A 26,873-nucleotide genomic window follows, 5' to 3' on the forward strand; every position below is an offset into this window, starting at 1 on the left:
AGGGCCTTCAAGGAGGCTCACCTATCACTGAGTGATACGTGATGTAAACCTTCAGCAGCCCCTCGGCGAGCAGGAGGCATTATCTCCCAAGGCTTCTGCACAGATTGTTACTGACACCCCCCTCCTTACGTTGGAGCACTGCCTCCCCCAGAGCCACGGTGTGGATGGAATGGGGCCTGGGAACTGCACCCCAGTTTTTGCTGGCACCACCCCACCCATGGACTTCCCTTCCTCTGTTGATAAAACACCCACTTGCTTTATTTCAATGCTCTCAGAGCTCGGACTAAGGAGAAACTGCCTGGCAAGGAATATCATCTTGTAGTCAAATAATTGCACTATCAATTTAGAATTGCCTAGGAAATGCAATGGGATATTTTAAGTTAAAATGGCCCAGACACATTATTCCGGAATCTTCCAGTATTTGATCACTGGGCGATTGCGGCGCCTGGAGAGCTGCTGGGAACATGGGGGCTGGAGCCACTTCTTTCTGCACATCCTCCCGCCCCCAACCCCTCCCCGCAGCTGTGGCATTGTAATCGACGTTGAGGCGGACTCGCTTCACACACCCCAGGACTCAGAGAACCAGGTAAAGCCTGATTAAAATTCAGGCACCCCCAGAGATGACCGAAACCCCACTCCAGACACACACGTTTTTAGAGGAGTAACCCACGGCCCAGAGACCCCATGGCTGACACAGAGCTCGGGTGAAAACCATCACTTCCCCCTGGCTTTGAAGTGTAAGTCACATTTCCAGTAGGCAGGTCTCTTCATCTCATCATCCTCACACACAACCACAAGCAGATCTCCGGACTCACAGTACAGTGCTCTTTCCAAGACATTGCCCTGATTCTCTGAGGAGGAAATCCTCATTTTAGACATGCAAGCAGGAGCCTAGTAGCGTTGGGTGGCCCTGTGCCTAACAGGCACGGGATTACTTCTCGCCGAGTGATCCATCTTGAAGAACCTTGTCTGCATGTCTTAGGCTCACCATCCCATCTTTTCTTGTGAATTGTAGAATCTGGACAGTAGGTGCCTGACACTTAGAAGTATGACATCATTGTTCTTGCCTGGAGGCTCTGTGACAGTTACGTGCAGTTTTGCCCATGGAAAAATTTGAATGCCTTGTGCAATGAAGACTGGCCCTCCGGACCTGGCCCCAGCCAATTTTCCCAGCCACTATCCAGCATCCATCCACATCTCAAGGCAGCTGGGCTCTTCTCTGCTGGTCCTTTAAATTCGTGCAACTTTATGGAGGAAATGATAAGTCACAGAGCAGTTCAGGAATATTTAGGGTTCTAAAGCTCTAAATTAGGGCTCTCGGATCTTGTAAGTTATCTGGTTCATCCCTCCGTTTTGCAGATAACAAAATTAATGCCCGGAGGAGGGAAGTGATTTGCCCAAAGCCACACAGCTAGACGGAGGCAGAGCTGGAAGTAGAAGCCAGGTCATTTCTGCGTAGCTTTGGAGTCCGATGTGCTCTTCAAAGTGGCAGTTTTCTCCTCTCCTTGTTTTTATTTGGCTGAGGTTAAAAGGAAGTGTGCACTCAGAGTCCACAGGTACAGACGACGGGGCAGTTTAAAACTAACTAGCGGAGAGACTGTCGCGTGGTGGAAGTGACTCTCCACTGTGTGTTGGGCGCACTCAGCGAGATTAAAAATAAAGCCCAGGCCGGGCGCAGTGGCTCACGCCTGTAATCCTAGCACTCTGGGAGGCCGAGGCGGGTGGATCGCTCAAGGTCAGGAGTTTAAGACCAGCCTGAGCAAGAGCGAGACCCCGTCTCTACTAAAAAATAGAAAGAAATGATCTGGACAACTAAAAATATATATATATATATAGAAAAAATTAGCCAGGGATGGTGGCGCATGCCTGTAGTCCCAGCTACTGGGGAGGCTGAGGCAGGAGGATTGCTTAAGCCCAGGAGTTTGAGGTTGCTGTGAGCTAGGCTGACACCACGGCACTCACTCTAGCAGGGCAACAAAGCGAGACTCTGTCTCAAAAAAAAAAAATATATAAAGCCCAAGGACCGCTGGGTGGCGAAAGCCCGGGAGCAAGAGTTTGCTGGTGGGTGAGGGTTAAGAACAGTCTCTGTCTCCCTTAATTCAGTGTTCTTGGGTCAAGGACTGGGATGGTCCGAAGCAGCGGCTGATGGGCGTGCCAGAGCGTTGCTAGAGAAGCACACTTTTGCAGTGCTCAACACCCTGAGTCTGCAGCACCGTGATCGGAGGTCCTGCCTTAATGAGACGAGCGCGCAAATGGGAGCTGCTAAGGCACGCTGAGCAGATTGCTCTTTGGGCAATTACGCTTGCCCCCCACTATCTTGTTTTCTGTCATTTATTTGCCTAACAATCTTGGTGGAGACGCAGGGCAGATGTTACTCCCAGCGCCCAGTTGGTAGCACAGATTCTGCATGGAGCAGGACCTCTGCACCCGTTTCTCTGCACCGCTCCTCTGTCTGCATCTAGTAGATTAGTTCCTTCTGAGGAACGTTTTTCCACCGGCAAAGCCTCCTTCTTTGAACCACACTTGAAAAGAAACTTTCAAAGGTGGCACCAGCCTCCCCAAACACCTTTTCCGAAGTGCCTTCCAAAGGAAGCCGTCTTCCCACCTCCCAGCCCTCTCAGGTTTGCTTCTGAAGCCCTGGCTCAAAGGCGGTCGGCAGACCAGGATGGAGGGAGGCACGGAGGTTGGCCTCGACAGCCGCAGCCGCCTTGTTGATAACAGATTGCACCACGTTGCCAAAAGCAGTTTTCCAGTGTATGATCCAGTTCCAATTTGTGATTTGTGACCTGTCCCAATTGTGACTTCAGTCACACGTCTTGATTTTTTTTTTTTTCCTTTTTTGGAATTGATGTTTAGAGCTTGTTTGAGTTGGATCAAATGCTGTTTCAACAGCTGTTCTAATTGGAAATGCTGTCAATTATTAACCCTAATGGTGGTTTTTCTTTCAAAAATATTTCCCTAAGCTCTCTCAAAACGTCAAAATTTGGCTTCTTGGTAGGAAGTCATTTAGTGAAGTTGCTTCATTGCTGAGCGTGAGTTTCCCCATCTGAAGAAGGGAGGTGGCGTAAGTGCCTTCCTCGTAGGGGTACCGTGAACTCACACATGCAAAGTGCTTGCTCACAACGCTGGGTCAGCGGGTGTCAGCCACCCTGACTGTTGTTGTTACCAGTGGTTGTGTGCTAACTTTCTATTTCCAGGAACTTCCCCTCCCCCAATCGCCACCCTGAAAAACATAAACATTAAAAAAAATTGTTTAGTGAACATTTTCCTGTTCCTGCTTTGACTCGCCAGAGTGCACCGAGCCCGTTCTCAGGGTCGGGCAGCCTAGGTGGAGATGGGTCCGGCTCAATCCGCACTTCTGCTGTGCGGGGAGACCGAGAGGGGACTAGCAGGTGACGGCATAATTAGAGCTGCAAGGGATGGGATCTGCGTGCTTTCTCCACACTCCTTTCCTCCAGAACAAAACCAAGACCCAAGGACAAGGAAGCCCTGGTTTGTTATAAAAGTCTCCAGATGTAAAAGCAGCCCCTCCCTGCTGCCTGCCCCAGCCCTGTGCGGTCCTGTCTCGTGACTAGCCAAAGTCCTTCCTGTATGCAGAGAGGCTTCTCTTCATCAAGTTTGGGTCCCAGGAAAGGCAATCTGAATGCCCGTACCCTAGGCTTCCGGAAGGTTCTGTATCTGTGTGGAGTTGCTGTAACAGCCCTTGGTCGATGTTTGTGGCGTTGGGAGGTGGTGTTGGGAGGCAGGAAGAACGACTCTCAGTGGAGTGAAAGGGTGAGGCTGAGCGGGAGCTTGCTCTCCTGTGGTCACCTGGTGGCCGGGACACAGAGCCTCGAGTTGGGCACAGTGACATAAATCCTGGCAGATCGATCCCCTTTCTGCATAACCAGGGTACTGGGCTCTGGACCAGGCCCCGCGGGAAGATCCCGCCTGTGGGAAGCCCATGGCCACGCGTTTGCTGAAGGGTGTGGGAAGGGGAAGATAGTCTACTTTTCATTTTTTTCTTTAACTACCAAGATTCTGACCCTTGACTTATTTGCTAGCAGAAGCAGGCAGTGGCCGGAACCCTTTTATAACCACCCTGCCCCCGCAGAGACTGTGAGAGTTGCAGTTGCTGAGAAGGCTATGGGACGGAGTGTTCAGAGCCTGCGCCCTGCCTTGCTGGCTGTGGGGTGGGGCAGTGGCCAGAGACCCAGCTAGGTGGCTTGTGGTTGGTCTGGCCTGACTGTTGGTGAAGGGCTTGGGCCACTGCCCAGTCGTATGTCAACATTCTGTCCCCCACGGCTCTCCCACAGATGCTGCCCACCCCACACCGAGACAGGCTCAGATCCACCGCCTGGGGTCACTCTCAAATATGAAGTCTCAAAAAATAAATATCGAGACACCAGTGATATTAATCTTTCGGCCACCATTTATTGAGCGCCTACTATGTGCCAGACACTGCCATACCAGTCATTTGAAGTAACAGGCCTTGGACCTGTGAGCTTCCTAATCAATGAGCCTGCTTTATTTTGTTCATTTTGTTTGTTTTTTTGTTTTCAATGTATCTTTCTATTCTCATTTGGCAGATAAGCATGTGACAGGTGAGTGAACTTGTTGTTCTCTGTAGGTTTGGACTGAGAGGCAGGCTAGCTGATAGTTTCCTGAAAGCCGCCATGTATAACCCTGATTTTCATACTTCAGTCCCCTTCCCTACTATCCCTACTATTTGGGGGAGGAAAAAGTAAGCAGAGTGAGAAAGGACCCTGTTTTAGAGAACTCTTCCTATTTACCTAAATTAATAATTTATGCAATACTTATTTAGTAATCCTCCCACGTTCCTTACGGTATGAATGGTGGGCTTCTAGTGGGTAGAGGCTAGGGCTACTGTTAAAAACCCTACAGTGCACAGAACAACGCCACGCAGCAAAGAACTATCTGGCCCAAAATGTCGATAGCGTGGTAGAGAAACCCTGATGTATGGTGTCCTTGCTAGAGTGTACCTCAAATGTGCCAATGTCAGATCCCAGTGGGTCTGAGCTGGGGGCGATACTTCCTCCCCTGGGAAGTTTGGAAGTAGGGACCATTATAGGCACAGTTGGTCTGGGATATGAGGGACAGTCCTTGACAACAAGAATTGTTCCACCCCAAATGCCAACGGTGGCGCCTGCTGGGAAACATCGGCTCTGTCCTGAAGGATCCCGGGTGTTCCAGGCAGAAAGCTGACAGCAGCAATCTCCTGTCCCCCTGCCAGGATCCCCCGCTGTAGCGGACAGACTCTCTAGGTTAGAGAGCCCTGGCACCGTGGCCAGCAGCCCAGGACACAGGCCCTCAAAAGCCCATCAGGTTCTTTAGACATGGCCTGTCTCTTCACAAACTAGAGGTGTCCTCTCATGGTGGCTGGGGTGGAGGGGTGGAGGGGTGGAGGGTGTTGGCCCCAGGAATTCTCCTGAGGCCCAGGGTCTGTTTGTAAGCCTTCAGACAGCATTGTTTTTATTTTAAGTGCACGAGCATTTCTCATCCAGAATCGTTTGACATGCAGATGATCACAGATTTTTAAAGGCTGTTGTCATGGTTTTGTCTCTGAAAGATTGCTATGTGCTGACGAGAGCTTTGAAGCCAGCTTTGGGACCTCAGTCCTGGCGGGCTCAGGATTCAGAATGAGATAAGAAAAGCAATTCTGAGAGTTGTCTGTCAATGGTTCTAGGCCTTTCTGCCTGGACTTAGTTAACCATTTAGCACCATTCTTGCTCTGAGATCTGGGATTCACAGGACACTGGTGGAAACAGTTGATGTTTTCCTAAATGTGGTCTTCTCTGGGTGTTCGGGGTGAGGCTGAGAACTGATCTGTCTTTCTAGGATCAACCTTTATGAGCGGTTAGGGATCTAATGAGTTACCTCTCTGAGCAGCTTCTTAGACAAGGCAAAGCTATGCGCTAACTGAAGCGTTCGTTAGTGGTGGGATTGAATCAGGCTGGTGCCACGTGTGTGGGGGAGGGATTGGTCTTGGTGGGGGTGGGAGAGGCAGCAGTAAAGAGTGGGGCACACTCCCTGGCTGGCCCCAGGGAGCCCTTTACCACATGCACCCGAGGGGCTTCCTTTATTACACCCCTCTCTGCCAGTTTGTCTGAGAGCCTGTGTCCTGTTGCCATCGGACACCTCTGGGCAGAGCAGTTCCTCCCGCACCAAACTGCATTTCACTCTTGTCATGGGTTTTGCTGGGATGCAGGGGGTGGTTTTTGTTTTGTTTGGCTTTGTTTTTAATTAAGGATTCCATCCAGAGGATGCAAACTATATTCTGAGCCAAACAGACCACTTCTGAAAGGAAATTGGAGCTCCCCAATGTGTAGGCAGCCTGGGTGCAGGGGCAGTTGGGAGAGATCTTCGCGCTGTAGACTGAGCAAGAGCCTCCTGGCAGGAGGTGAACTGAGGGTGGACAGGACGGAGCCCGTGGTGAGGGGCTGTGGTTCTGGGGAGTTTGCATTTCCACTTGCTGCGACATTTCTGTGACTCGATTTATTTGCCTGAGCCTCATGCAGTCTCTTTACCTTTGCAGACAGAGATTGCGAAGAGACTGAACACAATTTTAGCACAGATCATGCCTTTCCTGTCACAAGAGGTAAGACCTTGGGTTACTATTTCCTCCTTTTCTTTCCACATCAGCCCAGTGGCAGCCAGGGTCTCACTGGGGCCCCAGCCCCAGCCCCTGGCCATTCATACTGACCAAGGTGACAACTGGGAGATTTACAGAGCCTTCTCCAGCCAGCAGGAGGCCACAGCAGGGGACCATTTGTTCCTTCTGGTAGAAGTGGTTCTCTGTCCCATCCAAACTACATTCCTAGCCTCTGCTTTCCTGCACCCCAGCCCCACACCTGGAAAGTCTGAGAACAAGGAAGGCTAGCCAGTCCATGCCCAGGGCCAAGTTTTGTGAGGGGAGCCAATAATCAAAGGGGACTTTGGCCTCCAGGCACAGAGTGCCCTTGCTGGGGATGTGACCGGGGTCACATCACCTTCTGAACACACCTTCCAAGGGACCCCACTTGAGGCAGGGGTTGGGCTAGTGGGTGGTTTGAGGGAAGTGTCTCTAAGGAGGCTCCTTGGTGCAGGGCAGACAGGTGAGCTGGTCCCATTCCAGTGGGGCAGGCCCTGCCCTCCACTCCCTCTCAGTGGGTGGGACCATGTTAGCCCCGTCGTCGTGGACTCCAGGGTCTCTGGGCAGAGTAGTGACCAATAGATGAATAGATGGTCGAATCAATTCAAGAATCAGATATGGTGATGCCCCAGAACTTGCAGCCCAGTAGGGGAGACGGCTGTATGTGTGGCTGGTGCTACCTCAAGGCCCGTGGGAATCAATGCAACAAATTAAAAGAAAAAAAAAATTTATTTTTTAAGAGCAGTTTTAGGTTCACAGCAAAATTGAGTGGGAGGTACAGAGATTTCCCATAGCCTGCCCGGCTTACCAACATCCCACACGAGTGGGACATGTGTTACGATTGATGAATCCACATTGACACATCACAGTCACTCAAAATCTATAGTTTGAGGTTCATTTTGCCACTTTTTTCTGTATCTGTCTATCTAGAAATATACTTTGTTTTCTCTCTGTTAGACAGATACGGGTTAGGTATATATAGACACACATGCTTTTTTTCCAAACCCTTTGCATGTAAATTGTGGATATTCTGACAGTTTACCACTAAGTGCTATAAGGGCATCTCCTAAAAAAGGGAACACCCTCCTTCATGATTACAATATTGTTGCCATGTTTAGAAAATAATCATTCTGTAATGTCATCTGATACCCAGCGCATATTCAAATGACCTGAAAAAAATTGTTTGTATGTGTGGTTGATTAATAACCATCTTTTGGCGTGCATCTCTGTTTTAGAACTTCAAAAAATTAAAAGGAAGTTTGGATGACAAAAGTAATACGTGCTCATTGAAAAAAGTTTAAAGGAGAAAGTGAAATAGCCTATCACCACCCCCCCTGCTTCCCCCTCCAGCTAGGTCCTGCGCCTGCTCAGTGGGGTTCCTCTGTCCTTGCTGGGGGACTCTGTCCCTAGGGGCCCTGCCTGTGCCATGCAGCCCCCGCCTCCTCTCTGCCGGGGAGGATGGCTGCCTCTAATGCACGCCCTGTTCCCTCTAGCACCAGCAGCAGGTGGCACAGGCGGTGGAACGTGCCAAGCAGGTCACCATGACGGAGCTGAACGCCATCATCGGGGTACGTGGACTCCCCAGTCTGCCTCTCACCGTGTGTATAGCCCTTTTATTCCTCTCATTTACCATAACCAGAGATTGACCCTGACCTTAGCTGGCCTCAAAGAATGGCAGCCCCAGGGCTCCGGCTTCTGCAGGCATCCCATGGGCTTGGACCCATTTGGGGCTCTCTCCCCATTGGCTCCCCAAATGCCTCCCCGTCCCCGAACTAACGGGGTGCAGATACACCTGAAATCCACCTCTATCCTCATCAGCCTTGTCCTCCCCTGGCTTTTGGTGTCCCTGCCATTGAGGAGGGCGGGGGCCTGGGATCACCTTCAAGGCCAGGCCAACTGATCGGTAGCTGGCTGCCGCCTCGTGCCTCCCCTGGGGCCTGTGTGCCTCCTCCCTGGCAGAGGTCTGCCCTTCTTTGGCCACCTGGGATCAGAACTGTCTCTGCTGTACTGTCCGTGTGCAACGTGCTGTGGAATCTGGGTTTGGGTCTTGCTGTCCCCTATGCTGAGCTGCCTGGCTGAGTGTTCACTGTGTGCCCTTGTGACTTCCAGCTGGGACAACCAGAGGGGTCTTCCTGACCTTCTAGAAGTCCCATCTCACAGGAAAAAATCTTCATGAGAGCTCCGTGAGGCCCACTGCTGGTCCGTCCCCTCGGTGGAAAGGGGGGCTCAGACCTCTCCCCTTCGGTGCTCCAACCTGGCTTGCATCTCTAATGCATTGCTTGGATTCGAACGGCATCTTTCTCTTGCTTGCTGCTTTGGTGCGAGGCTAAGGGTATTTAAGATAGTCACCAGAGGAAAAACACTTCTTTCAGTGTGGCTCGGGGCAGGGCTCTTCCCTTTGGGGTGTACCTGTCGTTCTTTCACCCTAAAGCAAAGGGGTTTGGTGAGATCACTGCTTCCCAGCCCACAGATGTGGGCTTGCTATGCTGCAGGGAGCTTCTTGACAGTACAGATTCCAGGTTACCTGCCCCAGAGGTCTTTTCCGTAGGTCCAGGGGTGGGCCTGGGAATCCGTGTTCCTGAAGTTTTCCAGGTCTTTTGAAGCATCAGGCTTGGGAGGCAGTGGACTGGTTGTCCGAGGTCCCTTCAACCCCAGTGTTCTGGGACCTTGATTGGTCTTCATTCCCTCCTTTTTTTTTTTTTTTTTTTTTAGGGTTTTGTCTCACTCTGTTGCCCGGAGTAGAGTGCCGTGGCATCAGCCTAGCTCACAGCAACCTCAGACTCCTGGGCTCAAGCAATCCTACTGCCTCAGCCTCCCAACTAGGTCAGACTACAGACGTGCGCCACCGTGCCCGGCTAATTTTTTCTATATAGATTTTTAGTTGTCCAAATAATTTCTTTCTATTTTTATTAGAGATGGGGTCTCGCTCTTGCTCAGGCTGGTCTTGAACTCTTGACCTTGAGCCATCCACCCGCCTCGGCCTCCCAGAGTGCTAGGATTACAGGCGTGAGCCACCGCACCCGGCCCTTCATTCCCCTTTTTGTTCTTAGGTCACTATCTCAAGGTGGGACCAACGGCCTCCGAGTTTTCTTGTGCTTGGTGGGATAAATGATGACTCTTGACTTTTTTGTCTGGGCAGAAACCTGGAGGCCTGTGGTTAGTCGTGGTTCTCCCCTGAGTGACCTTGGGCAAGCCCCTTCTCTTCCTTGCACCTCAGGGTCCTTGTCTGTAACAGGAGAGTGAGCCGGCTCATCTGTCTGGGGCCTCCCAGCTCCTGCCAGGACACCAGGAGGGTGGAGTCAGTGCCATCGGGGGATGCTTGGGGTGCCGACCCCTCCAGCACGTTGTCAGGACCCGTAATGGTTACAGAGCATGTGGTGCAGGCGGCCCCGTGGATCTGTCCTTCTGTTCTGAGCCCACATGTGAAAGCTGCTTAGCGCTGCTAGGGGACCGGGTGGAAGCAGCAGCCTCGTTTGAATTCTGGCAATGTTGGGGAAGGGCAGACCCTCACCTGCTGTGTGGCGGGGCGGAGAAGGGTGTGGAAACTGGAACACGAGGATGTGTTCGGTGCTGGAAGGCAGCACCCCCAGAGGGGAAAACCGTAATCTCTTGAAGTTTGCAGTATCTTCAGTGATCACCTAGCCCAGGGTTCCTCAGCCTTGAGGGGGCCAGTCTTTGTTGTCCTGTGCATTGCAGGGTGTTCAGCAGCATCCCTGACTTGTGGTCACTATGTGTCAATTGCACCCCCTACACAAACTTTTGACACCCCAAAATGTCTCTAGACAAGGCCAGATGTCTGGGTGGGGGCGGCAAAGTGGCCCCTGGTTGAGAACCACTCATCTAGCCCAATGCCCTTGTTTTACAGAGAGGGGAAGTGATTTAGGATCTCTAGCAGCAAGCCAGGCCAGAGGCCCAGCCCTGACTCCCAGCCCAGGGCTCTTCCTGCCTGGTTGCAGCCCTAGCATGTGGCCCGCGTCCTCTGCCCAGTGACCAGCTCCCAGCTCGGCGGTTCTACTGCCCATGGTCGAGGAGATGCAGGGCAGGCTGTGCTCCATGAGTTCCAGGCTCTGGAATTCCTCGTCCAGCTCCTCCTTCCCGTCCCCTTCCCAGGCTTCCCCTTAAGGTTTCCAGGCCGAGCCCCCCACCCCTGCAGTGGCCTCAGTGGGGTCCCTGCTCCCCATCTGCTTCCCTCTTTGGAATTAAAATCCTCTTATGAAAATAGTTTTTTTTTAAGTTTTAAGAAAGGACTAAAATTGGGGAAGAAGCTTCACCGCTTGGATTAGCTCCACTTCCTTTAAGTAGTATTTAGGAAGCTACAAGTCAGGTCAAGGCAGCTTGAGGCAGACATTGGAATTCAATTAAAGCCAACGAGTGGGGCCTGTGACCCCCATTTTCAAGGTAATTGCTTCTCCGCTCTGAGTGAATGCAGCCGTCGCCCTGTCATTAAGCAGGCAGCCGTCTAATCGCCGCGCCTGACAGAGCCTCACAAGGCAGGAATTACGGACAGCTGAGGCATGCTCGCGCCGGGGAGCCGTGCCTGACTGCACTCCGGCGAGGAGGCCGCTAATCTAGTCAGGACGTTCTTTATCTCCTCCTCGAGGAGCAGGGAGCAGAGAGCCAGCCGGGGCTGAGCTGCCTCTGGAAGCGGGGTGGGGAGGGACGCAGGGGCTGACGTCAAAGGGGCAGGCGTCCTGGCCCGGCAGGACAGGCTGGGAGAGGGAAGGGCTGAGGAGGCTCTGGGAAGCAACCGGTGGGTTTGCCACTTGGAAAGAGAAGCAGCCTGGCACCCTGGTCTGGGCGTCAGGTGGGCTTTGGGCAAGTCACTTTGTTCCTCCAGGTCTCAGTTTCCCTGTTCGTGAAGAGGTGGAGGAGGACTAGGCGGGGTTCATATGGTACATCTGCCCCAGTCAGTTGTTTAAGGGCTTCTTTGGGCATGAGATGAAGGGTTCTGAGGCTGTGAGTCAGCTCAACTCAAAGAGCAATCACTTAGGTACATCTGGCATGGGCATGCGGGTAGCCAGTGGCAAATTTATCACGAGGATTAGAATATTTTGGGGATCTTCCTGGTGAGGAAGGCCGGGATCCAAGTTCAGGGTGGTGGACAGGGGACAGCGTGACAGATGGAGGAAGCCAGGCTCACTGGCCAACCCCACTCGCTCCCCTTCCAGTCCCCAGGGGACTCAGATGCCCACCCAGGGACACAGGCTGGAAGATTGTCTCTCTTCAGCTGGGGCATGGCAAGACTCGGTTACTGTAGACCCGCTTCTGTTCCCTGGCCTTCCTTCTAGGATCAGATTATTGGGGGACCCCTGGAAGGACAAGATTCCTGAGCACGGGGAGGGAAGTTTGACCCTTGGACAGCAACTTGCATGAGGCAATGTCTGTCTTTCCCAGGCAGATACATTAGTGAGCTGATGTGTCAGCCATTACCAGCAGCCCGGGGAGAACCCTCTTTTTACATTGTTGTATCGTGGCCCAGGCTCTTTGGACTAGGAAGTGGAGGGCTCTCGCCTGCTCGCCCACTGACACTTTGGTCTTCATTCCCTTGGGAGTTATCAGTGGAAGAGATGATATAAAGCATTGACTTGATTTTTTTCTTTTTTTTAAGTGGGAGGGAGGGAAGGAGGAAAGAGGAGGGAGGTTGTAGCTCATCACAAAGTACATGGGGTATTTTGAAGCCATACGTAAAGTCCTTGTGTTCCCTCTGGGATGTGTACGAGCTGGATTCAGCCGATTGAATTTTACGTGAAGGAAAAGGGCGGTGAAGAGAGTGTGCCTTAGAATCCATCTGTCTCTTTCCGCGCCAGGCACCACAATGCTGGGTTTGAGTCCTGGCTCTGGCTGCTGCCGGCTTAGTGGAGTCGCTTGTCTCCTGGGCCTGGTCCCCATCTCTGGAGTGGGCTTAGCAAGGGTTGTGGTGAGCACTAAAAGCTGTCACTGAGCCCAAAAGCTCACTTGGTGTGGGCTGTGGTGCCCACCTCGACTGGGAACGGGAAGGAACGGTCAGAGTCTGGGCAGCGCTCGCTTTTCTTGAAGCGCAGAAGCGTGCGTTCTGTGCAGCTCGCACCCGTCTTTGCTTCCTTTGGTGGGAGCCCTCGGCATGTGAGAGCCCTGGCTCAGAAAGTGCTTAGACAGTTTCACTAAGTTTCACCCAAATCGTGAACCTGAAAAGTGAAGCATCAAAGCAACTGGTGAAGGCATGAAGCGTGATGTGTGTAATCCAATTACACGTACTCCGCAAGCAGGACCTTCCCCTTCAGCCTCTCCCATCAGTGACCACACCTTCCGAGCCCAGGCCACCGGCCCTTGGCGCACGCGTGGAGGAGGGAGGACTCACGTATGCCCCCGGAGACACGTTCCTTGACCTGCTTGTGTTCTGGCACGCAGTGTTAAAGGAGGGAAAAGGAGCACGTGTGCATGGGTGGGCTTGGTTCCAGACGCCTGGCCCCTCTTTTGGGGAATTGTTGACTTCCTTCCATATCATGGATGGAGAAGTTTCCAGTATTGAAAGGAATGGTAGAAACTGGAGACAGGGGGTCTCAGACTGGGAAAGTGATTCCATTTCTCTACCATGGGGAAAGCTCCCTAGTTGAGAACAGTGTCACCCTCCCACTCAGATGTCACCGTGTTTCAGCACTTTGTGCTCGAAGCCAGAGGATTGCTGCAGGGGATAGGAATACAGCCTGAGGATGGCCGTGCCCTGCCTGCCCAGCGGAGGGCTGGGCTGTAACAGCAGTGGTGAGTCAGGTGAGTCATTCTCAGCTGGTCCCCCTGCCCCACCAGGGAGGAAACTTCGCTTCACTCTCTTGCAACCAGGACTGTTGTTAGCAGGCACTCCACCCAGCAAGCCCTGGCATCTGCTCTCCCCCAAGGAAGAAGCCTGGGAGGTTGGTTCTGGTATCCCTGCTTTCCAGAGTCTGCTGGGCCCATCCTGATGGTGCCTTCAAAGCACCCCTAAGAAGACCTCGGAGGAATTTCTGGCTGTGCAGAACAGGTTGTTCTTATACCTGAAGACAAAGCTCTTCAGTTTTGCATGGAAGATTCCTTTCCTCTGTTGCAAAGAGGATGCTATTACATGACACGCTAAGGCAGAAAACTACCCACTCATTCTGGGAAGCTCAGCAGCTTTGAAAGCTACTGTCTCCAAACAGCTGTTGCTGCCTTTGTTCCAAGGTCCTTGACACTGGCTCACTGGCTCGTGTTTTGGGGAAGCAGAACACCCCACTACCCAATTGATGCTTCCTGTCCCAAACTAACTATTGTAGCTGCTTCTGATTGGGCCTTAGAGAGGAGGTGCAGATCTGGGAGGCAGTCGCTTGCCTTTGAACAGAGCACTTTGCCAACTTATTTCCTAACCTCGCTGTGTATACCTTTTACAGCATTTTCACTTATTCACCCAGAAACGTGTATTGAGCAAACATGCCAGGCACTGTCAGAGGGGCCGGGATGGGTAAGATAAAGTCCCCGTCTTCCTGGAACTCACAGGTTGGCAAAGCAGCGCATAAATATGAAAGCAGTGGTTATATCTGTGATCCACACTTAGCATTTGCCAATGTTGATCTCGCACCTACTTTGTTTTTACATGTAGTAATGCATGTGATCCGTGCACAGGCTGAAGAGATGGGCTCCATTTCGATCCTCATTTTGCAGATGAGGAAACTGAGACCCAGAGGTTAGCTGACTTGTCCAAGGACAAGAGCTGATAAAGGATAGAGCTGGAAGTCCGCCTGCGGCTGTCGGGCTCCCGTGTGTGAACTGTTAGAGTTCTTGGAAGGGGGAGGAATCCAGAGGAGGTGGCGTTTGAAGCAGGCAAAGCTGAGCCTGGAAGGTTGGGCAGGAGAGGGAACCGCACCTGGCAAGGTAAGAGGCAGCTGTTTGGATGTGTTCAGCTCTGTCTTGCCATAGGCACGGATCTCCAGTAAGCTTTCTCTCTAGAAAAGGACTGTTTGTGGGCCGGGCGCGGTGGCTCACGCCTGTAATCCTAGCTCTCTGGGAGGCCGAGGCGGGCAGATTGTTTGAGCTCAGGAGTTCGAGACCAGCCTGAGCAAGAGCGAGACCCCGTCTCTACTAAAAATAGAAAGAAATTAATTGGACAACTAAAAATATATAGAAAAAATTGGCCAGGCATGGTGGCGCATGCCTGTAGTCCCAGCTAACTGGGAGGCTGAGGCAGGAGGATCGCTTGAGCCCAGGAGTGTGAGGTTGCTGTGAGCTAGGATGACGCCACGGCACTCACTCTAGCCTGGGCAACACAGTGAGACTCTGTCTCAAAAAAAAAAAAAAAAAAGAAAGAAAAGGACTGTTTGTGGACGGAGCCAGCTGTGTCCGCAGACAGCAAAGCTACTTCTTCGAAGCCCTCCTCCCCCATCTCTTTCTTGTCTCTTCCTCACGGGATTTTATTGGCCCTGCACGATAAAAAGTGGATTAAATACCGCAGTCCTTGCTTTCTGGGATTTTGCTGACCAGTTCTCACCAGCAGAATTGAAGGGCCTACCAGCAACAGGTCTAAAACATAGAGGCCTCCCGACTGGAGAGTCATTTTAAACCGAGGGTCCAGGTAAAGTTGTGTGGTCCAACCATACCAGCGAATAATAGGTAGTCATTAAAGAGGACAAGTGGATTTCTTCAGAACACTCTCAAATTAAAGTCAAGTTGTATAACAGTATGGTTCACAAGAGCCCATTTGTGTAGAAATCCATTTGAAATTTATCGATTTCTATGCAAGAAAACCTAGACAGATTAGCAGTGGACTCTTCTGAGGGTGGGATTGAAGTCAATTTTTCATTGAAGATTAAAAAACACTTTTTAATCTGTACTCCTTTTTAGTATTTTCTTACAATGAGCACGTATTAGTTTTGTAATAAGATGTAAAACATTACATTTTCTTTAAAAAGGAAGGTGGGTGAGCTCCCATCCTTAGAGGAGCCTGCCTTTCTTCTGACTGGGGAGGGGTTGGGTCTCTGCATTGGACTCTTGTGATGCCAGCGCCAGGGGCCCCCTTAGCATTGTATCTGCGGTGGTGTCTGGGGGCAGGTCTGGGGTCACACCGCCTTGGGACCAGAGTCCAAAAACTGCCTAGCAACAGCCACCGCAGAAGCACTCTGACGGTCTCGAGTGCGGGCTGCGGTGCCAGCCTTTCACCCAGCACTGGGAAAGGAGCCCTCTGGGCCAGGAGCACAGTGGCTACCATGGCTGCCTTTAACTTTGGAACAGGGCCACGTTGGCAGCGTGTGGCTTAGTTGGGGGAAAGCCCTTTCCCCATGACCTCAAACGTACTGCCTCCTCCACCCAGCGCCGTGGGCCTTCACTGTGCTCTGGTGTCTGTCAGCAGTTACCAGAAAGCATTTCAGGTTGACAGGTGAGCTCCCGCAGTCAGCGTGAGATCTCGAAGCTTGTCAGATCTTTGCTCTGCGTCACCCCCCACAAACTCCTCTCGCTTGGGGGATCTTCTTTGGAACATTGTTTGATAAGGCTGGTTGACAGATTTGAGTCCAAACCCCACTTACTAGTGGTGGGACTTGGCCAGTTACTGGCTGTGCACTCCGGCCCCCTAAGCGGCAGTTTCCCATCTGTAAAATGGACACAGCCCCTCCCTTGGCACGGGTGGTTGGAGGATTAACAATAGTATCTGGAAAGTGCCCCGACATCCAGTAGGTGTTGGTTCCCTTCTCTGAATAGCTGACAAGAAATGTGTGCACAGGTGGATACCAGCATGCTCAAGGCCCAACCACTCGCAAGAAGTATTTTGATCCCTAAGAAATACCTGGCACTGTGTAGTTGGCCCACAGTGCCCGTGGTCTTGGCACAGTCTTAGGAATGATAAGGTGCACTCTGCCACGGCCGCTGGGAGGGCGAGAAGGCTGCAAGCTGGCCACCTGGGTGTGGGGAAGAAGGGGGGAAAGGAGAAGCCCCTGAGGCTAGCGTTGGGTAGGGATGCCTGGGGCCTCTGGAGCCTCTGGAGGTCGGACAGCAGAGTCCTTGATTGGGCTGGGGAGGAGACAGGAGGGTTGGTACTGTTGCTGTTGATGATAGCACTGAGTGCATGCGTGTCCAGTTTTAAGCACAGCTCGGGAGTCCACTGTAAACTCTCGGTACATGTTAGCTACTGTCCCGGTGCTTCACGAGCAGTAGCTGTGTGCCCTGAGCTGCCACATACATCATCTTACGGTAATCCTCGGAGGTCGGTGCTACTTTCCCCCTTTTACAGATAAGCAAATTTGAGGCTCAGGGAGTTGAGGTAATCTGCCCCCGGCCACACAGCTAGGAAGTGCCAGAGCTGGGCTTTGAGTCCTGGTCTGTCTGGTCCCGAAGCTTCCACTCTTCCTGCTACCTTGTTCTCCGCTCTGATGTCCGGTGACGTTAGCTCTCTGGCCCCAGCTCATCTTACTCTTGGGACTTTTCTGTGCCGGCCTGCCCTACCCTGGCTCTGTGAGGCAGGCTTGGAGTCCCTCAGAATTAGGGAGTCCGCAGGGTACAGCCTCAGGGTGGGAGACGCTGGCGGCTGACGTTGAAGGCATGTATGCATGAGCAGACGCGGCGACTGCTGCAAGCTTAACAATGGATTCCCCTCCACTGGAAGGGAACCCGATGACTCTGTGGTTTTTAAATGCATGCATTATTTATCTCGGGCTTGGAAACAAACATTGAGAAATTCTGTCTTGAAACTGGGGTGTGGGGGAGGGTGGGTGGGGCGCTGGAAAACATAAATCCTGTATCTAAACTGCGGTCCATTAACAGACTTCCTTTGGCAAGATGAGCATGCGGACTGAGCTGGGGGCAAAGGCTTTGGGGCTGTCTCCCCGCTGCTGCCCGCCGAGCCGAATGAATGAAGGCGCGAGGGGGCTGGGAAGAGCCACTCCCTCCGGGTGGCTGCGCCTCCCCTGCCCTCGCGCTCAGCATGCTCACCGCCAACTTCATTGCAGCAGCAGCAGCTCCAGGCGCAGCACCTCTCCCACGCCACGCACGGCCCCCCCGTCCAGTTGCCACCCCACCCATCGGGCCTCCAGCCTCCAGGGATCCCCCCGGTGACGGGCAGCAGCTCCGGGCTGCTAGCGCTGGGCGCCCTGGGCAGCCAGGCCCACCTGGCAGTGAAGGACGAGAAGAACCACCATGAACTCGACCACAGAGGTGCGGCCCGAGCTGGGGCTGGGGCAGAGGGTGGGGCTGGGCTGAGCAGGCCGTGGGTGCCTGCAGGCCCCACAGTGAGTGGACACAGCGAATGCTGTGTTGTCACCCTAGGATAGGGAGTTAGCAAAAGATTTGGAGCCATCTGTTGAATCCCTGGCACCTGGCAACCAGCACCATCCCCATGCACCTTTTCCCAGCCCCGGTTTGCACCTGGTATTCTCTGCCCTGAAGACACCTGTCCCTTCATCCAGAGCACCCTGCCATCTTCCTGCAGCACCCCCGCCCATCCTGTAAGGGCTAGTCCCAGTCCGTTCCGTTGGACCAGGGGTCTTTTTCAAATTCCCGTAAGAGTTTAAGAGTTGGGGTGCAAGACTGAGCCCTTGTTACTATCCTCATATGTCCCATCCCTGGAAAACGTCTTGTCCTTACCAGAAGCATTGGTCCTCTGAGGACAGAGGCCAAGTTCCCGGGTTTGCCTTAGCATATGTGTCTCACCAATGCTGGAGCCTTGGAAAAGGTACACAGTCGGTGCTCAAGTAATGATTTGTTAGTTGAGTGCCTGTAGGTGGCGGCAGCAAGCGCACTCCAGCAGGGAGATGATTGGAAAGACTTGGAGTCAGAATTTTTTCCCTGACCAGTGGACCCAGGAAGTTGCACTGAGTAGGGGTTGGGAGGGGTTGGTGGGATCAGAAAAGGAAGAGCCTGGCTCCCTGCAGACCCTCTTGGAAAGTTGCCACCTGGTGTGCTGTACCCTTGGATATTTATTGGAGCACATGGCCAATGCCTTCCAAGCCCCTAAGCACCAGGGACCTGAAGTGTCACCATCCGTCCCTGGCCTGGACGACAGGGCAGTAGCAGGTCCTGAGAACCAGAGGCTAAGATTTTGTCCGTGCAGTAGGACGGAGGCTTCAGCTTCCAGGGGCTTATTGGCAAAGAAACAGAGAATGGTATTAATTTGAAAAGCATTTTCAAATTCCTTTCTTTTTCTTTCTTTTTTTTTTTTTAAACAATAATGTTCTCAACTCCCAGACCCTACGGGTATTTTGCATTGCATGGTCCTTTCCAAGCGTGTGGCCTTAAGAACCCTGGCTGCCAGAGAGGAAAGTCGGCACCCCTCTGGCAGGTCAGGGAGAACTAGGTCAGAGGCCTCCGCAGCCCACTCTGGGGACTACTAGGGTGGGGGAAGGGTTGGAGTTGGGGTGGCTCATTTCCAAACTGAGAAAGGCCACCTAATGGCCCTGCCTTGGCTGACCCACAGCGACAGAGAGCCAGGCCTTGTGCCCATTTTTAAACCAGTGAACTAGCAAGTCAGAAAAGCCAGCTGCACTTAGACTGACCTTTTCCTTTCTTTTTTGTCTTTTTCTCTTGTGGGGCCTGACCTTCCTCCTGCCCTGGCCTTCCTTCCCCAAAGAGAGAGAATCCAGTGCGGTAAGTGCTGGCACTCTGGAACCCGCGGCAGGGTTTGGGGTGCTGGGAGGAGGAGGGGACTCCTGGCCTGAAGGCTCAGCCCCAGAATTTGAGGCCTGAGACCAGCCAGTCGTGTCCAGAGCTATCATCTCAGTTCTCTGCTCTGGTCTGGGTTGAAGCTGAGGGTTTTGTTGTTTGTTTACTCATGCCGAGAGCCGGGAGACCTGGCTTCAGTGCTGATGTGTTGGTGACGATGTCTTAATCCAGAGCTGGTGGGTGGGGGGCTGGGGGGAGTTAGTTACTGTCATAAAATAGGAGCTGCTGTCACCTGTTGAGGGTGACCTTCAGTTGTGGAAGCCCTTCATCTCTCCAGGCTTTAGGTCCATCGTTTGTCAAATGAAGAGCTTGGGCTAAATGAGCTCTAACTCCCTTTCATATGAGAGATGATTAACTGGAGAGGTCAGCTGACCAGCCCTGGGGCTTCCCTGCCAAAGGGCTTTGTGGAGTCACTGGGCTGGCCCAGGGCTTAGGACCCTGGGGTCCCACATCCTGGGCCAAGGGTCTTACCCACCCCCTAGGTTGGTGCCTGCTGTATGATGCTGTGTCTTTATTTCCTTCAAACACCTGAGGTTTCTCCCAGCTCTGGGCTTTCGCTCAGTTTAAGAAAGTGCTAGCAGGCAAGCATTAAGGCCAGGCCGCCTGCGTGTCTGCCAGCTCTGAGATTTGTTGTAAATCTTTCTGATCACACTGAGGCTCCGAGGTTCTGTTTCAAGTGAATAAGCCTTCTGAATAAGCGCAGTGGAGTCTGGATAAAAAAAAATCCTCTAGCGATTAGCAAAGCTATTTTATTCCTCATCGCCATCCTTGTATCTGGGGCCATCTAATCTGTTAGGATGGCTTTGGTTATTACCTCGTGTTAAGTAGGACTTGGAAGGTCAGGCAGTTAACTAACCATCTAGACAGCAGCTTCCTCGGGCAGGTCCCTCCAATCCCCGCCGCCTCCCCTTCCCGGCCCTCCCCCACCGAGGCTGTCTTTAGCAATAGTGATGCTGGCACGTCCTGCCACCCGCCTGCACACTCAGAAAGCCAGGTCCACATCTGGGCCGAGGAGTGGCCAGGTACCCAAGAGGAATAATTGCAGCCAAAAATCCATTTTGCGTGTGTTAGTGTCGATCCTCTAACGGTGGCGTGTTTGGAGGGGCAGTTTGCCTAGGTAGCAGGGGGGCTGGATTGGACATCTTAAAGCTTAGCTCTGGTCCCCGCTTTGTGAGACTCTGGGTAGCTCTCTTGGCCTCTCTGAGCCTCAGGTTTTTTTTTTTATCTGTACCGTGGGAACAATTCCTGCCTGGCCGACCTCAGCTTTGTTAGGAAGACCCTCTTATAACAGGACTCGGGCTCCAGATTACCTGGTTAACAGGGACCCACTGCAGTGAAATGGGTCCCTCACACACCATCCTCATCCTCCTTCCTATTTGTTTCTGGCTTTGTGTCCCGTGTGTGAAAGCTTTCTGCTAAGAGAGCCCCCAGGGAACCCCAAGAGCTGAGCTCTTCGCCCCACCATGCTCGCTGACGTCCATGTGTGGCAGACTGGCGCAGCAGGGGGCACATGGGCCACTGGAGAATCCGGGAGGAAGGAATCGAGAGGCCACGCTGAGGCAGCAGCCGGAGGGACGGTGGCTGGGAGGCTCAGGCCCCGGGTGCTAGGGCTGTGCGCATGTGGCGGTGGCGTGTGGGGTGTAGACTGAAGTCATCAGGCTTTGGAAACCAGGTTGTCAACAGATGAGGCCTAGGCAGGGGGGACAGGGCTGTCGGAGTGGGAGGGGGACGGGGGACGGGGACGGGCTGGAAGCTGTCCCGGAGGGGTTAGTCTGGAGTCCAATTAGAGGTAGCTTCATTCATATTTCCTTGCCCAGCCGAAGCAATAAAAAATACTTAGTTTTTTGGCCGCCTGCCAGTCAGAGGCGGGCTGGATCGATGCCGCTAAATGCCTGACATGACTCTCCGGTAGCGGCGAGGGTTTTCAGCCTGACTGCATGAGAAGAAAGAGCTCGCTGTTCTCCCGAGCCGCGCACCACCGGGTCGCCAGGAGAAACACGAGCAGCCGCGCGCCCCCTCCCTCCCTCCCGCCTGCCCGCCAGGGCAGCCCGCGCGAGGGGCTGGGAGCATTTCTGCGTAGCACAGGGTGGCCGCCACCGTCGGAGGAAATGAAATGAAATGACGGTGATTTTTCTGCCGGCGATTGCAGCAGCTAATTGAATTGCGGCTGTGCGCGCATCGCCGCCGCTGCTGCGCGGCTGTGGGGAAGGTTGAGCTGCAGTCCCATTATAACCTCCATTTTTTCTTCAAGGCTTGATAACTCTGCCATTTTAATTTGCTTCAGGCAGAAACTTGGCAGGGAAGCGCTGCCCAGAAACCGGCTTAGGAAAGGAAATTAAGTTCTGCGGCCGGTTCCCGCGCTGTTTCCCCCAAACGCCACCCTTCCCTGTTCCCTCCGAGTGACCCTTGCCCCCGAGCTGGCCTTGGCCTCGGCCTCCAGTGACATGGGGAGTGAAGTGGGGGCTCAGCCCGCTTGCCTTTTGAGGCTCTGCTCTTGTGAACAGACACCACCCCTCTGTCTGCACCTGACCTCCGTGGGGGGCCTCTGTGCTACAGGGACTAGGGCTCGGTGGACCTTTTCTTCCACGCAGCCAGACTGTGAGCTCTGGAGGGCAGGGACTGCGTCTTGTTCGTCCTGCCACCCCCGCCTGCAGCACCAGGCTTGACCCAGGGTGGCTGCTCAGAAAATGGTGGGTGAGTGAGTGAAGGTAGAGTCTGGGCGGATAGGAAGGAGGAACCCTCCGCAGCATCACAGAGGGACATGGGTCCTCATGTTGTGCTCTTGGGCACAAAGGTTTGCTGGCAGGTGCCCTTGCCAGTGGCTCCTCCGTCCCTGCTCCCCGGCCTGGCGCTAATGGCCGCACGGTGCAGGTGGCTCCTGCTCCCAGGCCCACCTGCGAGCGCCTCTCGTCTTCCCCTTCCCAGGCCACCAAGCCTGAAGGAGTCTTGTCCTCACTTGCTGTGTAGTTGAGAGAGAAATTCAGCTCTTCCTGGCCTGAAAAACTTGAGTTTCCTTCATGCTGCCTTCTGCTGGGGGAACTGGGCCGTGTCCCCCAGCCTCTCGGGGCCCTCCTTTCTGACTATAATACAGCGGGTTGATCTCTCTGTCCTTGCACCTTTTCCTGTCCCTCAGAGGGAAAGGCTTTAAGATGTTGCATTTTGTTGCTTTAAAACCCTGGTATTTCTCCAAAGTCCCTGAGGGCCTCGCGGAGGAGGAGGAATAGGAGGAAGAGGAGTGGTGGGGGGAGCTTCTTGGTTGCTCATGTGCACCGGGAAGTTCCTGAGTCTCCCCATTCCTGTTGCTGGGCAGATGCAGCGTTGCTCGTGCCCCCGTCTGTCGGGGCAGGTCCACCTCACAAGACTCAGTGCAAATTCCACTTACCCCTCCCTTGAGCAAAAAAGTGCAGCGGGCGTGAGGTGGGTGGTGGAGGAGACGCAGGTGACCCTCACGGAGTGCAGTCTCACAGGCCAGCAGCAGGCAGACGACTCCCTGCAAGGTTCATTATTAAACAGCAGCGGCATTGCTACAGAAGAGGGGTGCGGATGCTCCCCGCGCGTCTCCCCGGCGACCGGTCTGGGGTGTGGAAGAGCTTTCCCCGGCGGGGCTCTGCTTGAGCCAAGGTCTGCAAGACACAGAGGAATTGAGCTGCTCTTCCTTCCTCTGACCTCCCGGGTCACCTGAGCTTGGCTGTGCTGTGGATGTGTGAGATGTGGCACCTTCTTGTTTCCAGAATAACTCCGTGTCGCCCTCGGAAAGCCTCCGGGCCAGCGAGAAGCACCGGGGCTCCGCGGACTACAGCATGGAAGCCAAGAAGCGGAAAGCGGAGGAGAAGGACAGCCTGAGCCGATATGTACGTCTGAGGCACAGCGGGTGCCATTGGGGTTTGTGCTGGGTAGGACGGGGTGTCTGCGGGGGCCTAAGCCATGGCCTGACCCCTCTTGGGGTTGGGGAGCGAGTCAGAGGCTGCCCACTGGGGAGGGACGCAGGCGGCTTCTGGGGGAGGTTCAGACACATTCTGTGAGCATGTGAGCCACTGTAGGGAGGGAGTGGATGGGGCTGGGGAGTCGTCCTGGCCTCTGTGGGGTCTGGGAAGAGAGCTGTGGGTTTCTCCCGCAGACGGGCCAACCATGTTGCCGGCGCGGTGCTCCCACAATCCCAGTCTGCTCCGGGGGGGCTGCCCCTGGTGCTCCCACGCTCTGACCCTGCAGTCCTCAGTCTGGCCGAGGCGTGCACCTACTCGGCAACTCTGCCGGGCTTTTAATGGCCTTATCATGTGATGCCCCTGGCACGTGACACCTCCAGGGAAGCATGGCCACTGTGTCTGCCCTGTGACAGGCCGCGCAGGGCTGAGAGCCGGGGCAGAGGGAAGGGGAAACATGGTGCTGGGACTCGGGGTCTTGCACTCAGCCCTCTCAGCCGCGTGGCTGCTCTGTGTCTGGGGACACGTGGCACACTCGAAGTTCCGCTGCATGTCTGTGAGACTCACCTGTCCCACACAGTGGGGGAATGGAGAGGTGAGACTGGCGCACTGACTCGCACTGACTCGTGGTTGATGGTGAATGTAAAACCAGCTGGGAAGATGGTTCTGGCTTCCGAGAGACAAGCTGTCACGCAGCCCGTAGGGGGCGGGGGCAGGTGTCAGTGAGGCTGCCCGGTGGGCATGGGCGTGGAGCAGCCCCAGCTGGGAGACAGCCCAGAGGAGTTGAGCTCATTGGAGGGGAGGGGCGGAGCAGAAGGAGCGTGGACTTTGGGGTTTGGCCCAGGTTCGGGTCCAGGCTGGTGGAAGGAGGAGTGGGAAGGGCGTGGTCTCTTACTGGCCAGTTGGCTTCTCTCTCTCGGTTGCAGGACAGTGACGGGGACAAGAGTGACGATCTGGTGGTGGATGTTTCCAACGAGGTACGGGCAGGCCCAGGTTGCAGGGAAGCTCTCGGTTTGGGATGGGTCCTCCCAGGGTGGGACTGTTCTGGCACTATTTGCAGCCCGAGCAGGGTGACGAGGGCTTGGGGTATTGAGGTCAGGAGGGGCAGGGCGGGGCAGGGGGGCCTCGCTGCCTGGTGGCTGGGCCTGTGTGGGCACTGAGGGCTTCGTGCAGTGAGTCCCAGACCCCCTAAGATCCCAGGTAAAGGCCAGCTTCTGTTCCTTGTGGCCCTCCATGTCAGCTCTCCCCCCGCCCCATCTGGAGGCGAGAGTTGAGCCCCTCAGGAGGGTGGGAGGAGCTGGAGAGAATATGCACTAGGCCAAGCCCAGCAGCACCGACTGGAGTCCTGAACTCGAATTTGATCTTGGGTGGGTCACTGCTCCACCCTCCCTAGGCCTCAGTCTCCCCATCTGTGGGATAAAGGGTCAGACTGGATGGTTAAGAGCTGGTTCCCCCCCTTTAGACTCCCCAGTCTTTCAGCCACGCTCTTTTCCCTGCGCCCCCTCCCTTCCCATGCCCAGAGCAGGGAAGACGCCAGCCTGGCTGTAGCTTTCAGCGCATCTCTGTGTCACTTGTGCTTTTAGGACCCAGCAACGCCCCGGGTCAGCCCTGCACACTCCCCTCCTGAGAATGGGCTGGACAAGGCCCGTGGCCTGAAAAAGGATGCCCCTACCAGCCCCGCCTCAGTGGCCTCCTCCAGCAGCACACCTTCCTCCAAGACCAAAGACCTTGGTCACGTACGTGGGCCTGCCCCGGTGCCATCCACGGAGGCTGAAGGAGGGGAGGGGGGAGGGAGGTGTGCAGGGGCCAGAGCTGGGGTGGTGCTGATTGGAGGGCAGAGGGTGGAGCAGGAAGAGCCTGCCAGAGCCTGACTTTTCCACCTGCCGGCTGGGCCCTGTACGAGTTAGTTAACGTTTCTATAAAATGGTCGTGATCACAGTCCCTGCCAAGCGAGGCTGGGCAAGGATTGAGATGCTGCTTCGCAGAAGGTTCACACCCAGTGCTGGCACTGGGCTTCGTGTGGGGTCAGTACCGGGTGTTGTGCCCAGCTCTTGGGAGAAAGGTATCCTCATGGCTTCCCTTGGTCTCTGTGTCTTCCCTCTTTAGAACGACAAATCCTCCACCCCTGGGCTCAAGTCCAACACACCTACTCCGAGAAACGATGCCCCAACTCCAGGCACCAGCACGACCCCAGGGCTCCGGTCCATGCCGGGCAAACCTCCGGGCATGGACCCGATAGGTATAATGGGTAGGCACCAGGGGCTGGGGTGCTCTGATGTGGGGAGGGGGTCTGCCCAGGCCAGGGATGGAGCCGCCACAGGGGGCCGGAGCACAGGGAGTGTGTCCAAGGTGGGGCTCCCCTAGGGCCTGCCTTCGGGGGCTTCATGGTCAGATTTGAGGAGAAGATGGGTGCCTGGGGGGCTTCAGCACTGACGTCAGGACATCCTGGGGCCACTGCTGGGCCAGGTATGTGGAAGGAGCACCAGACAGGTCAGGCAGGACGCCCGAGATCTGTTCCCGCCTGTCATTAGTTCTGCGATGCTCTGCACCAAGCCCCTGCTCTGGGCCTCCGCGCCCTGCTCTGTACGAAGAGGCGGGTACGTCTCAGCCCTAAGCTGCCTGGGCTCTGAAGGCAGGGATGCCTCCCCCTGAGAGCACTGCCCGAGCACGCCTCTTGCTTTCCAGTGCGGGAAGCGTTGCTGCGGGTAGAGGCGGCTGTGGCCTTGTCCTAGCGGGAGGGGTAGGGCCTGTCCCCGAGGCTCACCCGTTGCTGCTGCCCGCCTCCCTGCAGCCTCCGCCCTGCGCACGCCCATCTCCATCACCAGCTCCTACGCGGCGCCCTTCGCCATGATGGGCCACCACGAGATGAACGGCTCCCTCACCAGCCCCAGCGCCTACGCAGGCCTGCACAACATCCCGCCCCAGATGAGCGCCGCCGCTGCCGCCGCCGCCGCCGCCTACGGCCGATCGCCAATGGTGAGCTTTGGAGCTGTACGTAGACCTTTTGGCTCCTTTCTTGGGGACTGGGCACAGCGTGGGGAGCTGGCGGGGGTTGGAGTGGTGCTCCCTGCACACCAGAGGGGCCCTCCAGGTCTCGTGGCCTCGAGACCAGGCAGCTGCCCGTGCAGGGGGAACGATTATCAGAAGCATTTGAGGCCTAGCTAGGAGGGCGCACGTTTTGGGGTCAGTAGACCTGGGTTCCACCTCAGTGGCTTCTTAGTCGTCTGGGAAGAGGGGCTGATACCTGCCTTTCCAGTTCTGGGAGAATGAGAATCCCAAAACGAGTCAAGTAACGCATGTCCACAGAGCAGGCGTTCGGTAAACGGGACTGGTTGTAACAAGAATTGTCTGTTATTATGAGTGAATACTTAGTTTGGGGGTTGGCAGGAAGAGGCCCCTTTTCAGGAGACAGTTTCTCTCTTTACCTCCTGTACCTGGGTGGCCTTCTCTCCGTGGGGCAGGCCTGCTGAGGCACCACAGGAGAGGGGCGAGGGGCAGGGGCCAGCTCTGCCTTGTGGAGCAGGAAGGGTGCTGGTTCAGAGCTGGGGGTCTGGGCTGTTGCCCCTCTCTGCCACTGCCCTGGGCAAGGGCACTTGCTCCTCTGGGGCCTGTGTGTCCCCTAAACAATGGGCTCTCTCTTCCCCACTTGTCTCCTGGCTTGCACAGAGGCTGCGGCCGTGCCCAGCGGGTGG

At 54.7% G+C, this 26,873-nt stretch overlaps 1 protein-coding gene across 12 annotated transcripts in view; it reads left to right on the plus strand.

Annotated features, from left to right (window-relative positions):
- Positions 1-26,873, plus strand: part of TLE3 (transducin-like enhancer of split 3) — a 47,329-nt gene that overhangs the window by 14,163 nt on the left and 6,293 nt on the right. The window contains exons 5-13 of one of the 12 annotated variants that reach the window (XM_012640628.1): positions 6,536-6,598; positions 8,125-8,229; positions 17,554-17,758; positions 19,170-19,186; positions 22,993-23,112; positions 24,108-24,158; positions 24,765-24,917; positions 25,288-25,429; positions 25,973-26,172. In XM_012640628.1, coding sequence (XP_012496082.1) covers positions 6,536-6,598; positions 8,125-8,229; positions 17,554-17,758; positions 19,170-19,186; positions 22,993-23,112; positions 24,108-24,158; positions 24,765-24,917; positions 25,288-25,429; positions 25,973-26,172 — 1,056 coding nt within the window. The remainder of the gene's footprint in view (positions 1-6,535; positions 6,599-8,124; positions 8,230-17,553; positions 17,759-19,169; positions 19,187-22,992; positions 23,113-24,107; positions 24,159-24,764; positions 24,918-25,287; positions 25,430-25,972; positions 26,173-26,873) is intronic. The other 11 variants (XM_012640629.1, XM_012640630.1, XM_012640631.1 and 8 more) reach the window with 11 other exon arrangements.

The sequence above is a fragment of the Propithecus coquereli genome, unplaced genomic scaffold, assembly GCF_000956105.1.
Source record: "Propithecus coquereli isolate 6110/MARCELLA unplaced genomic scaffold, Pcoq_1.0 Scaffold155, whole genome shotgun sequence".
In the NCBI taxonomy this organism is placed as follows: Eukaryota; Metazoa; Chordata; class Mammalia; order Primates; family Indriidae; genus Propithecus; species Propithecus coquereli.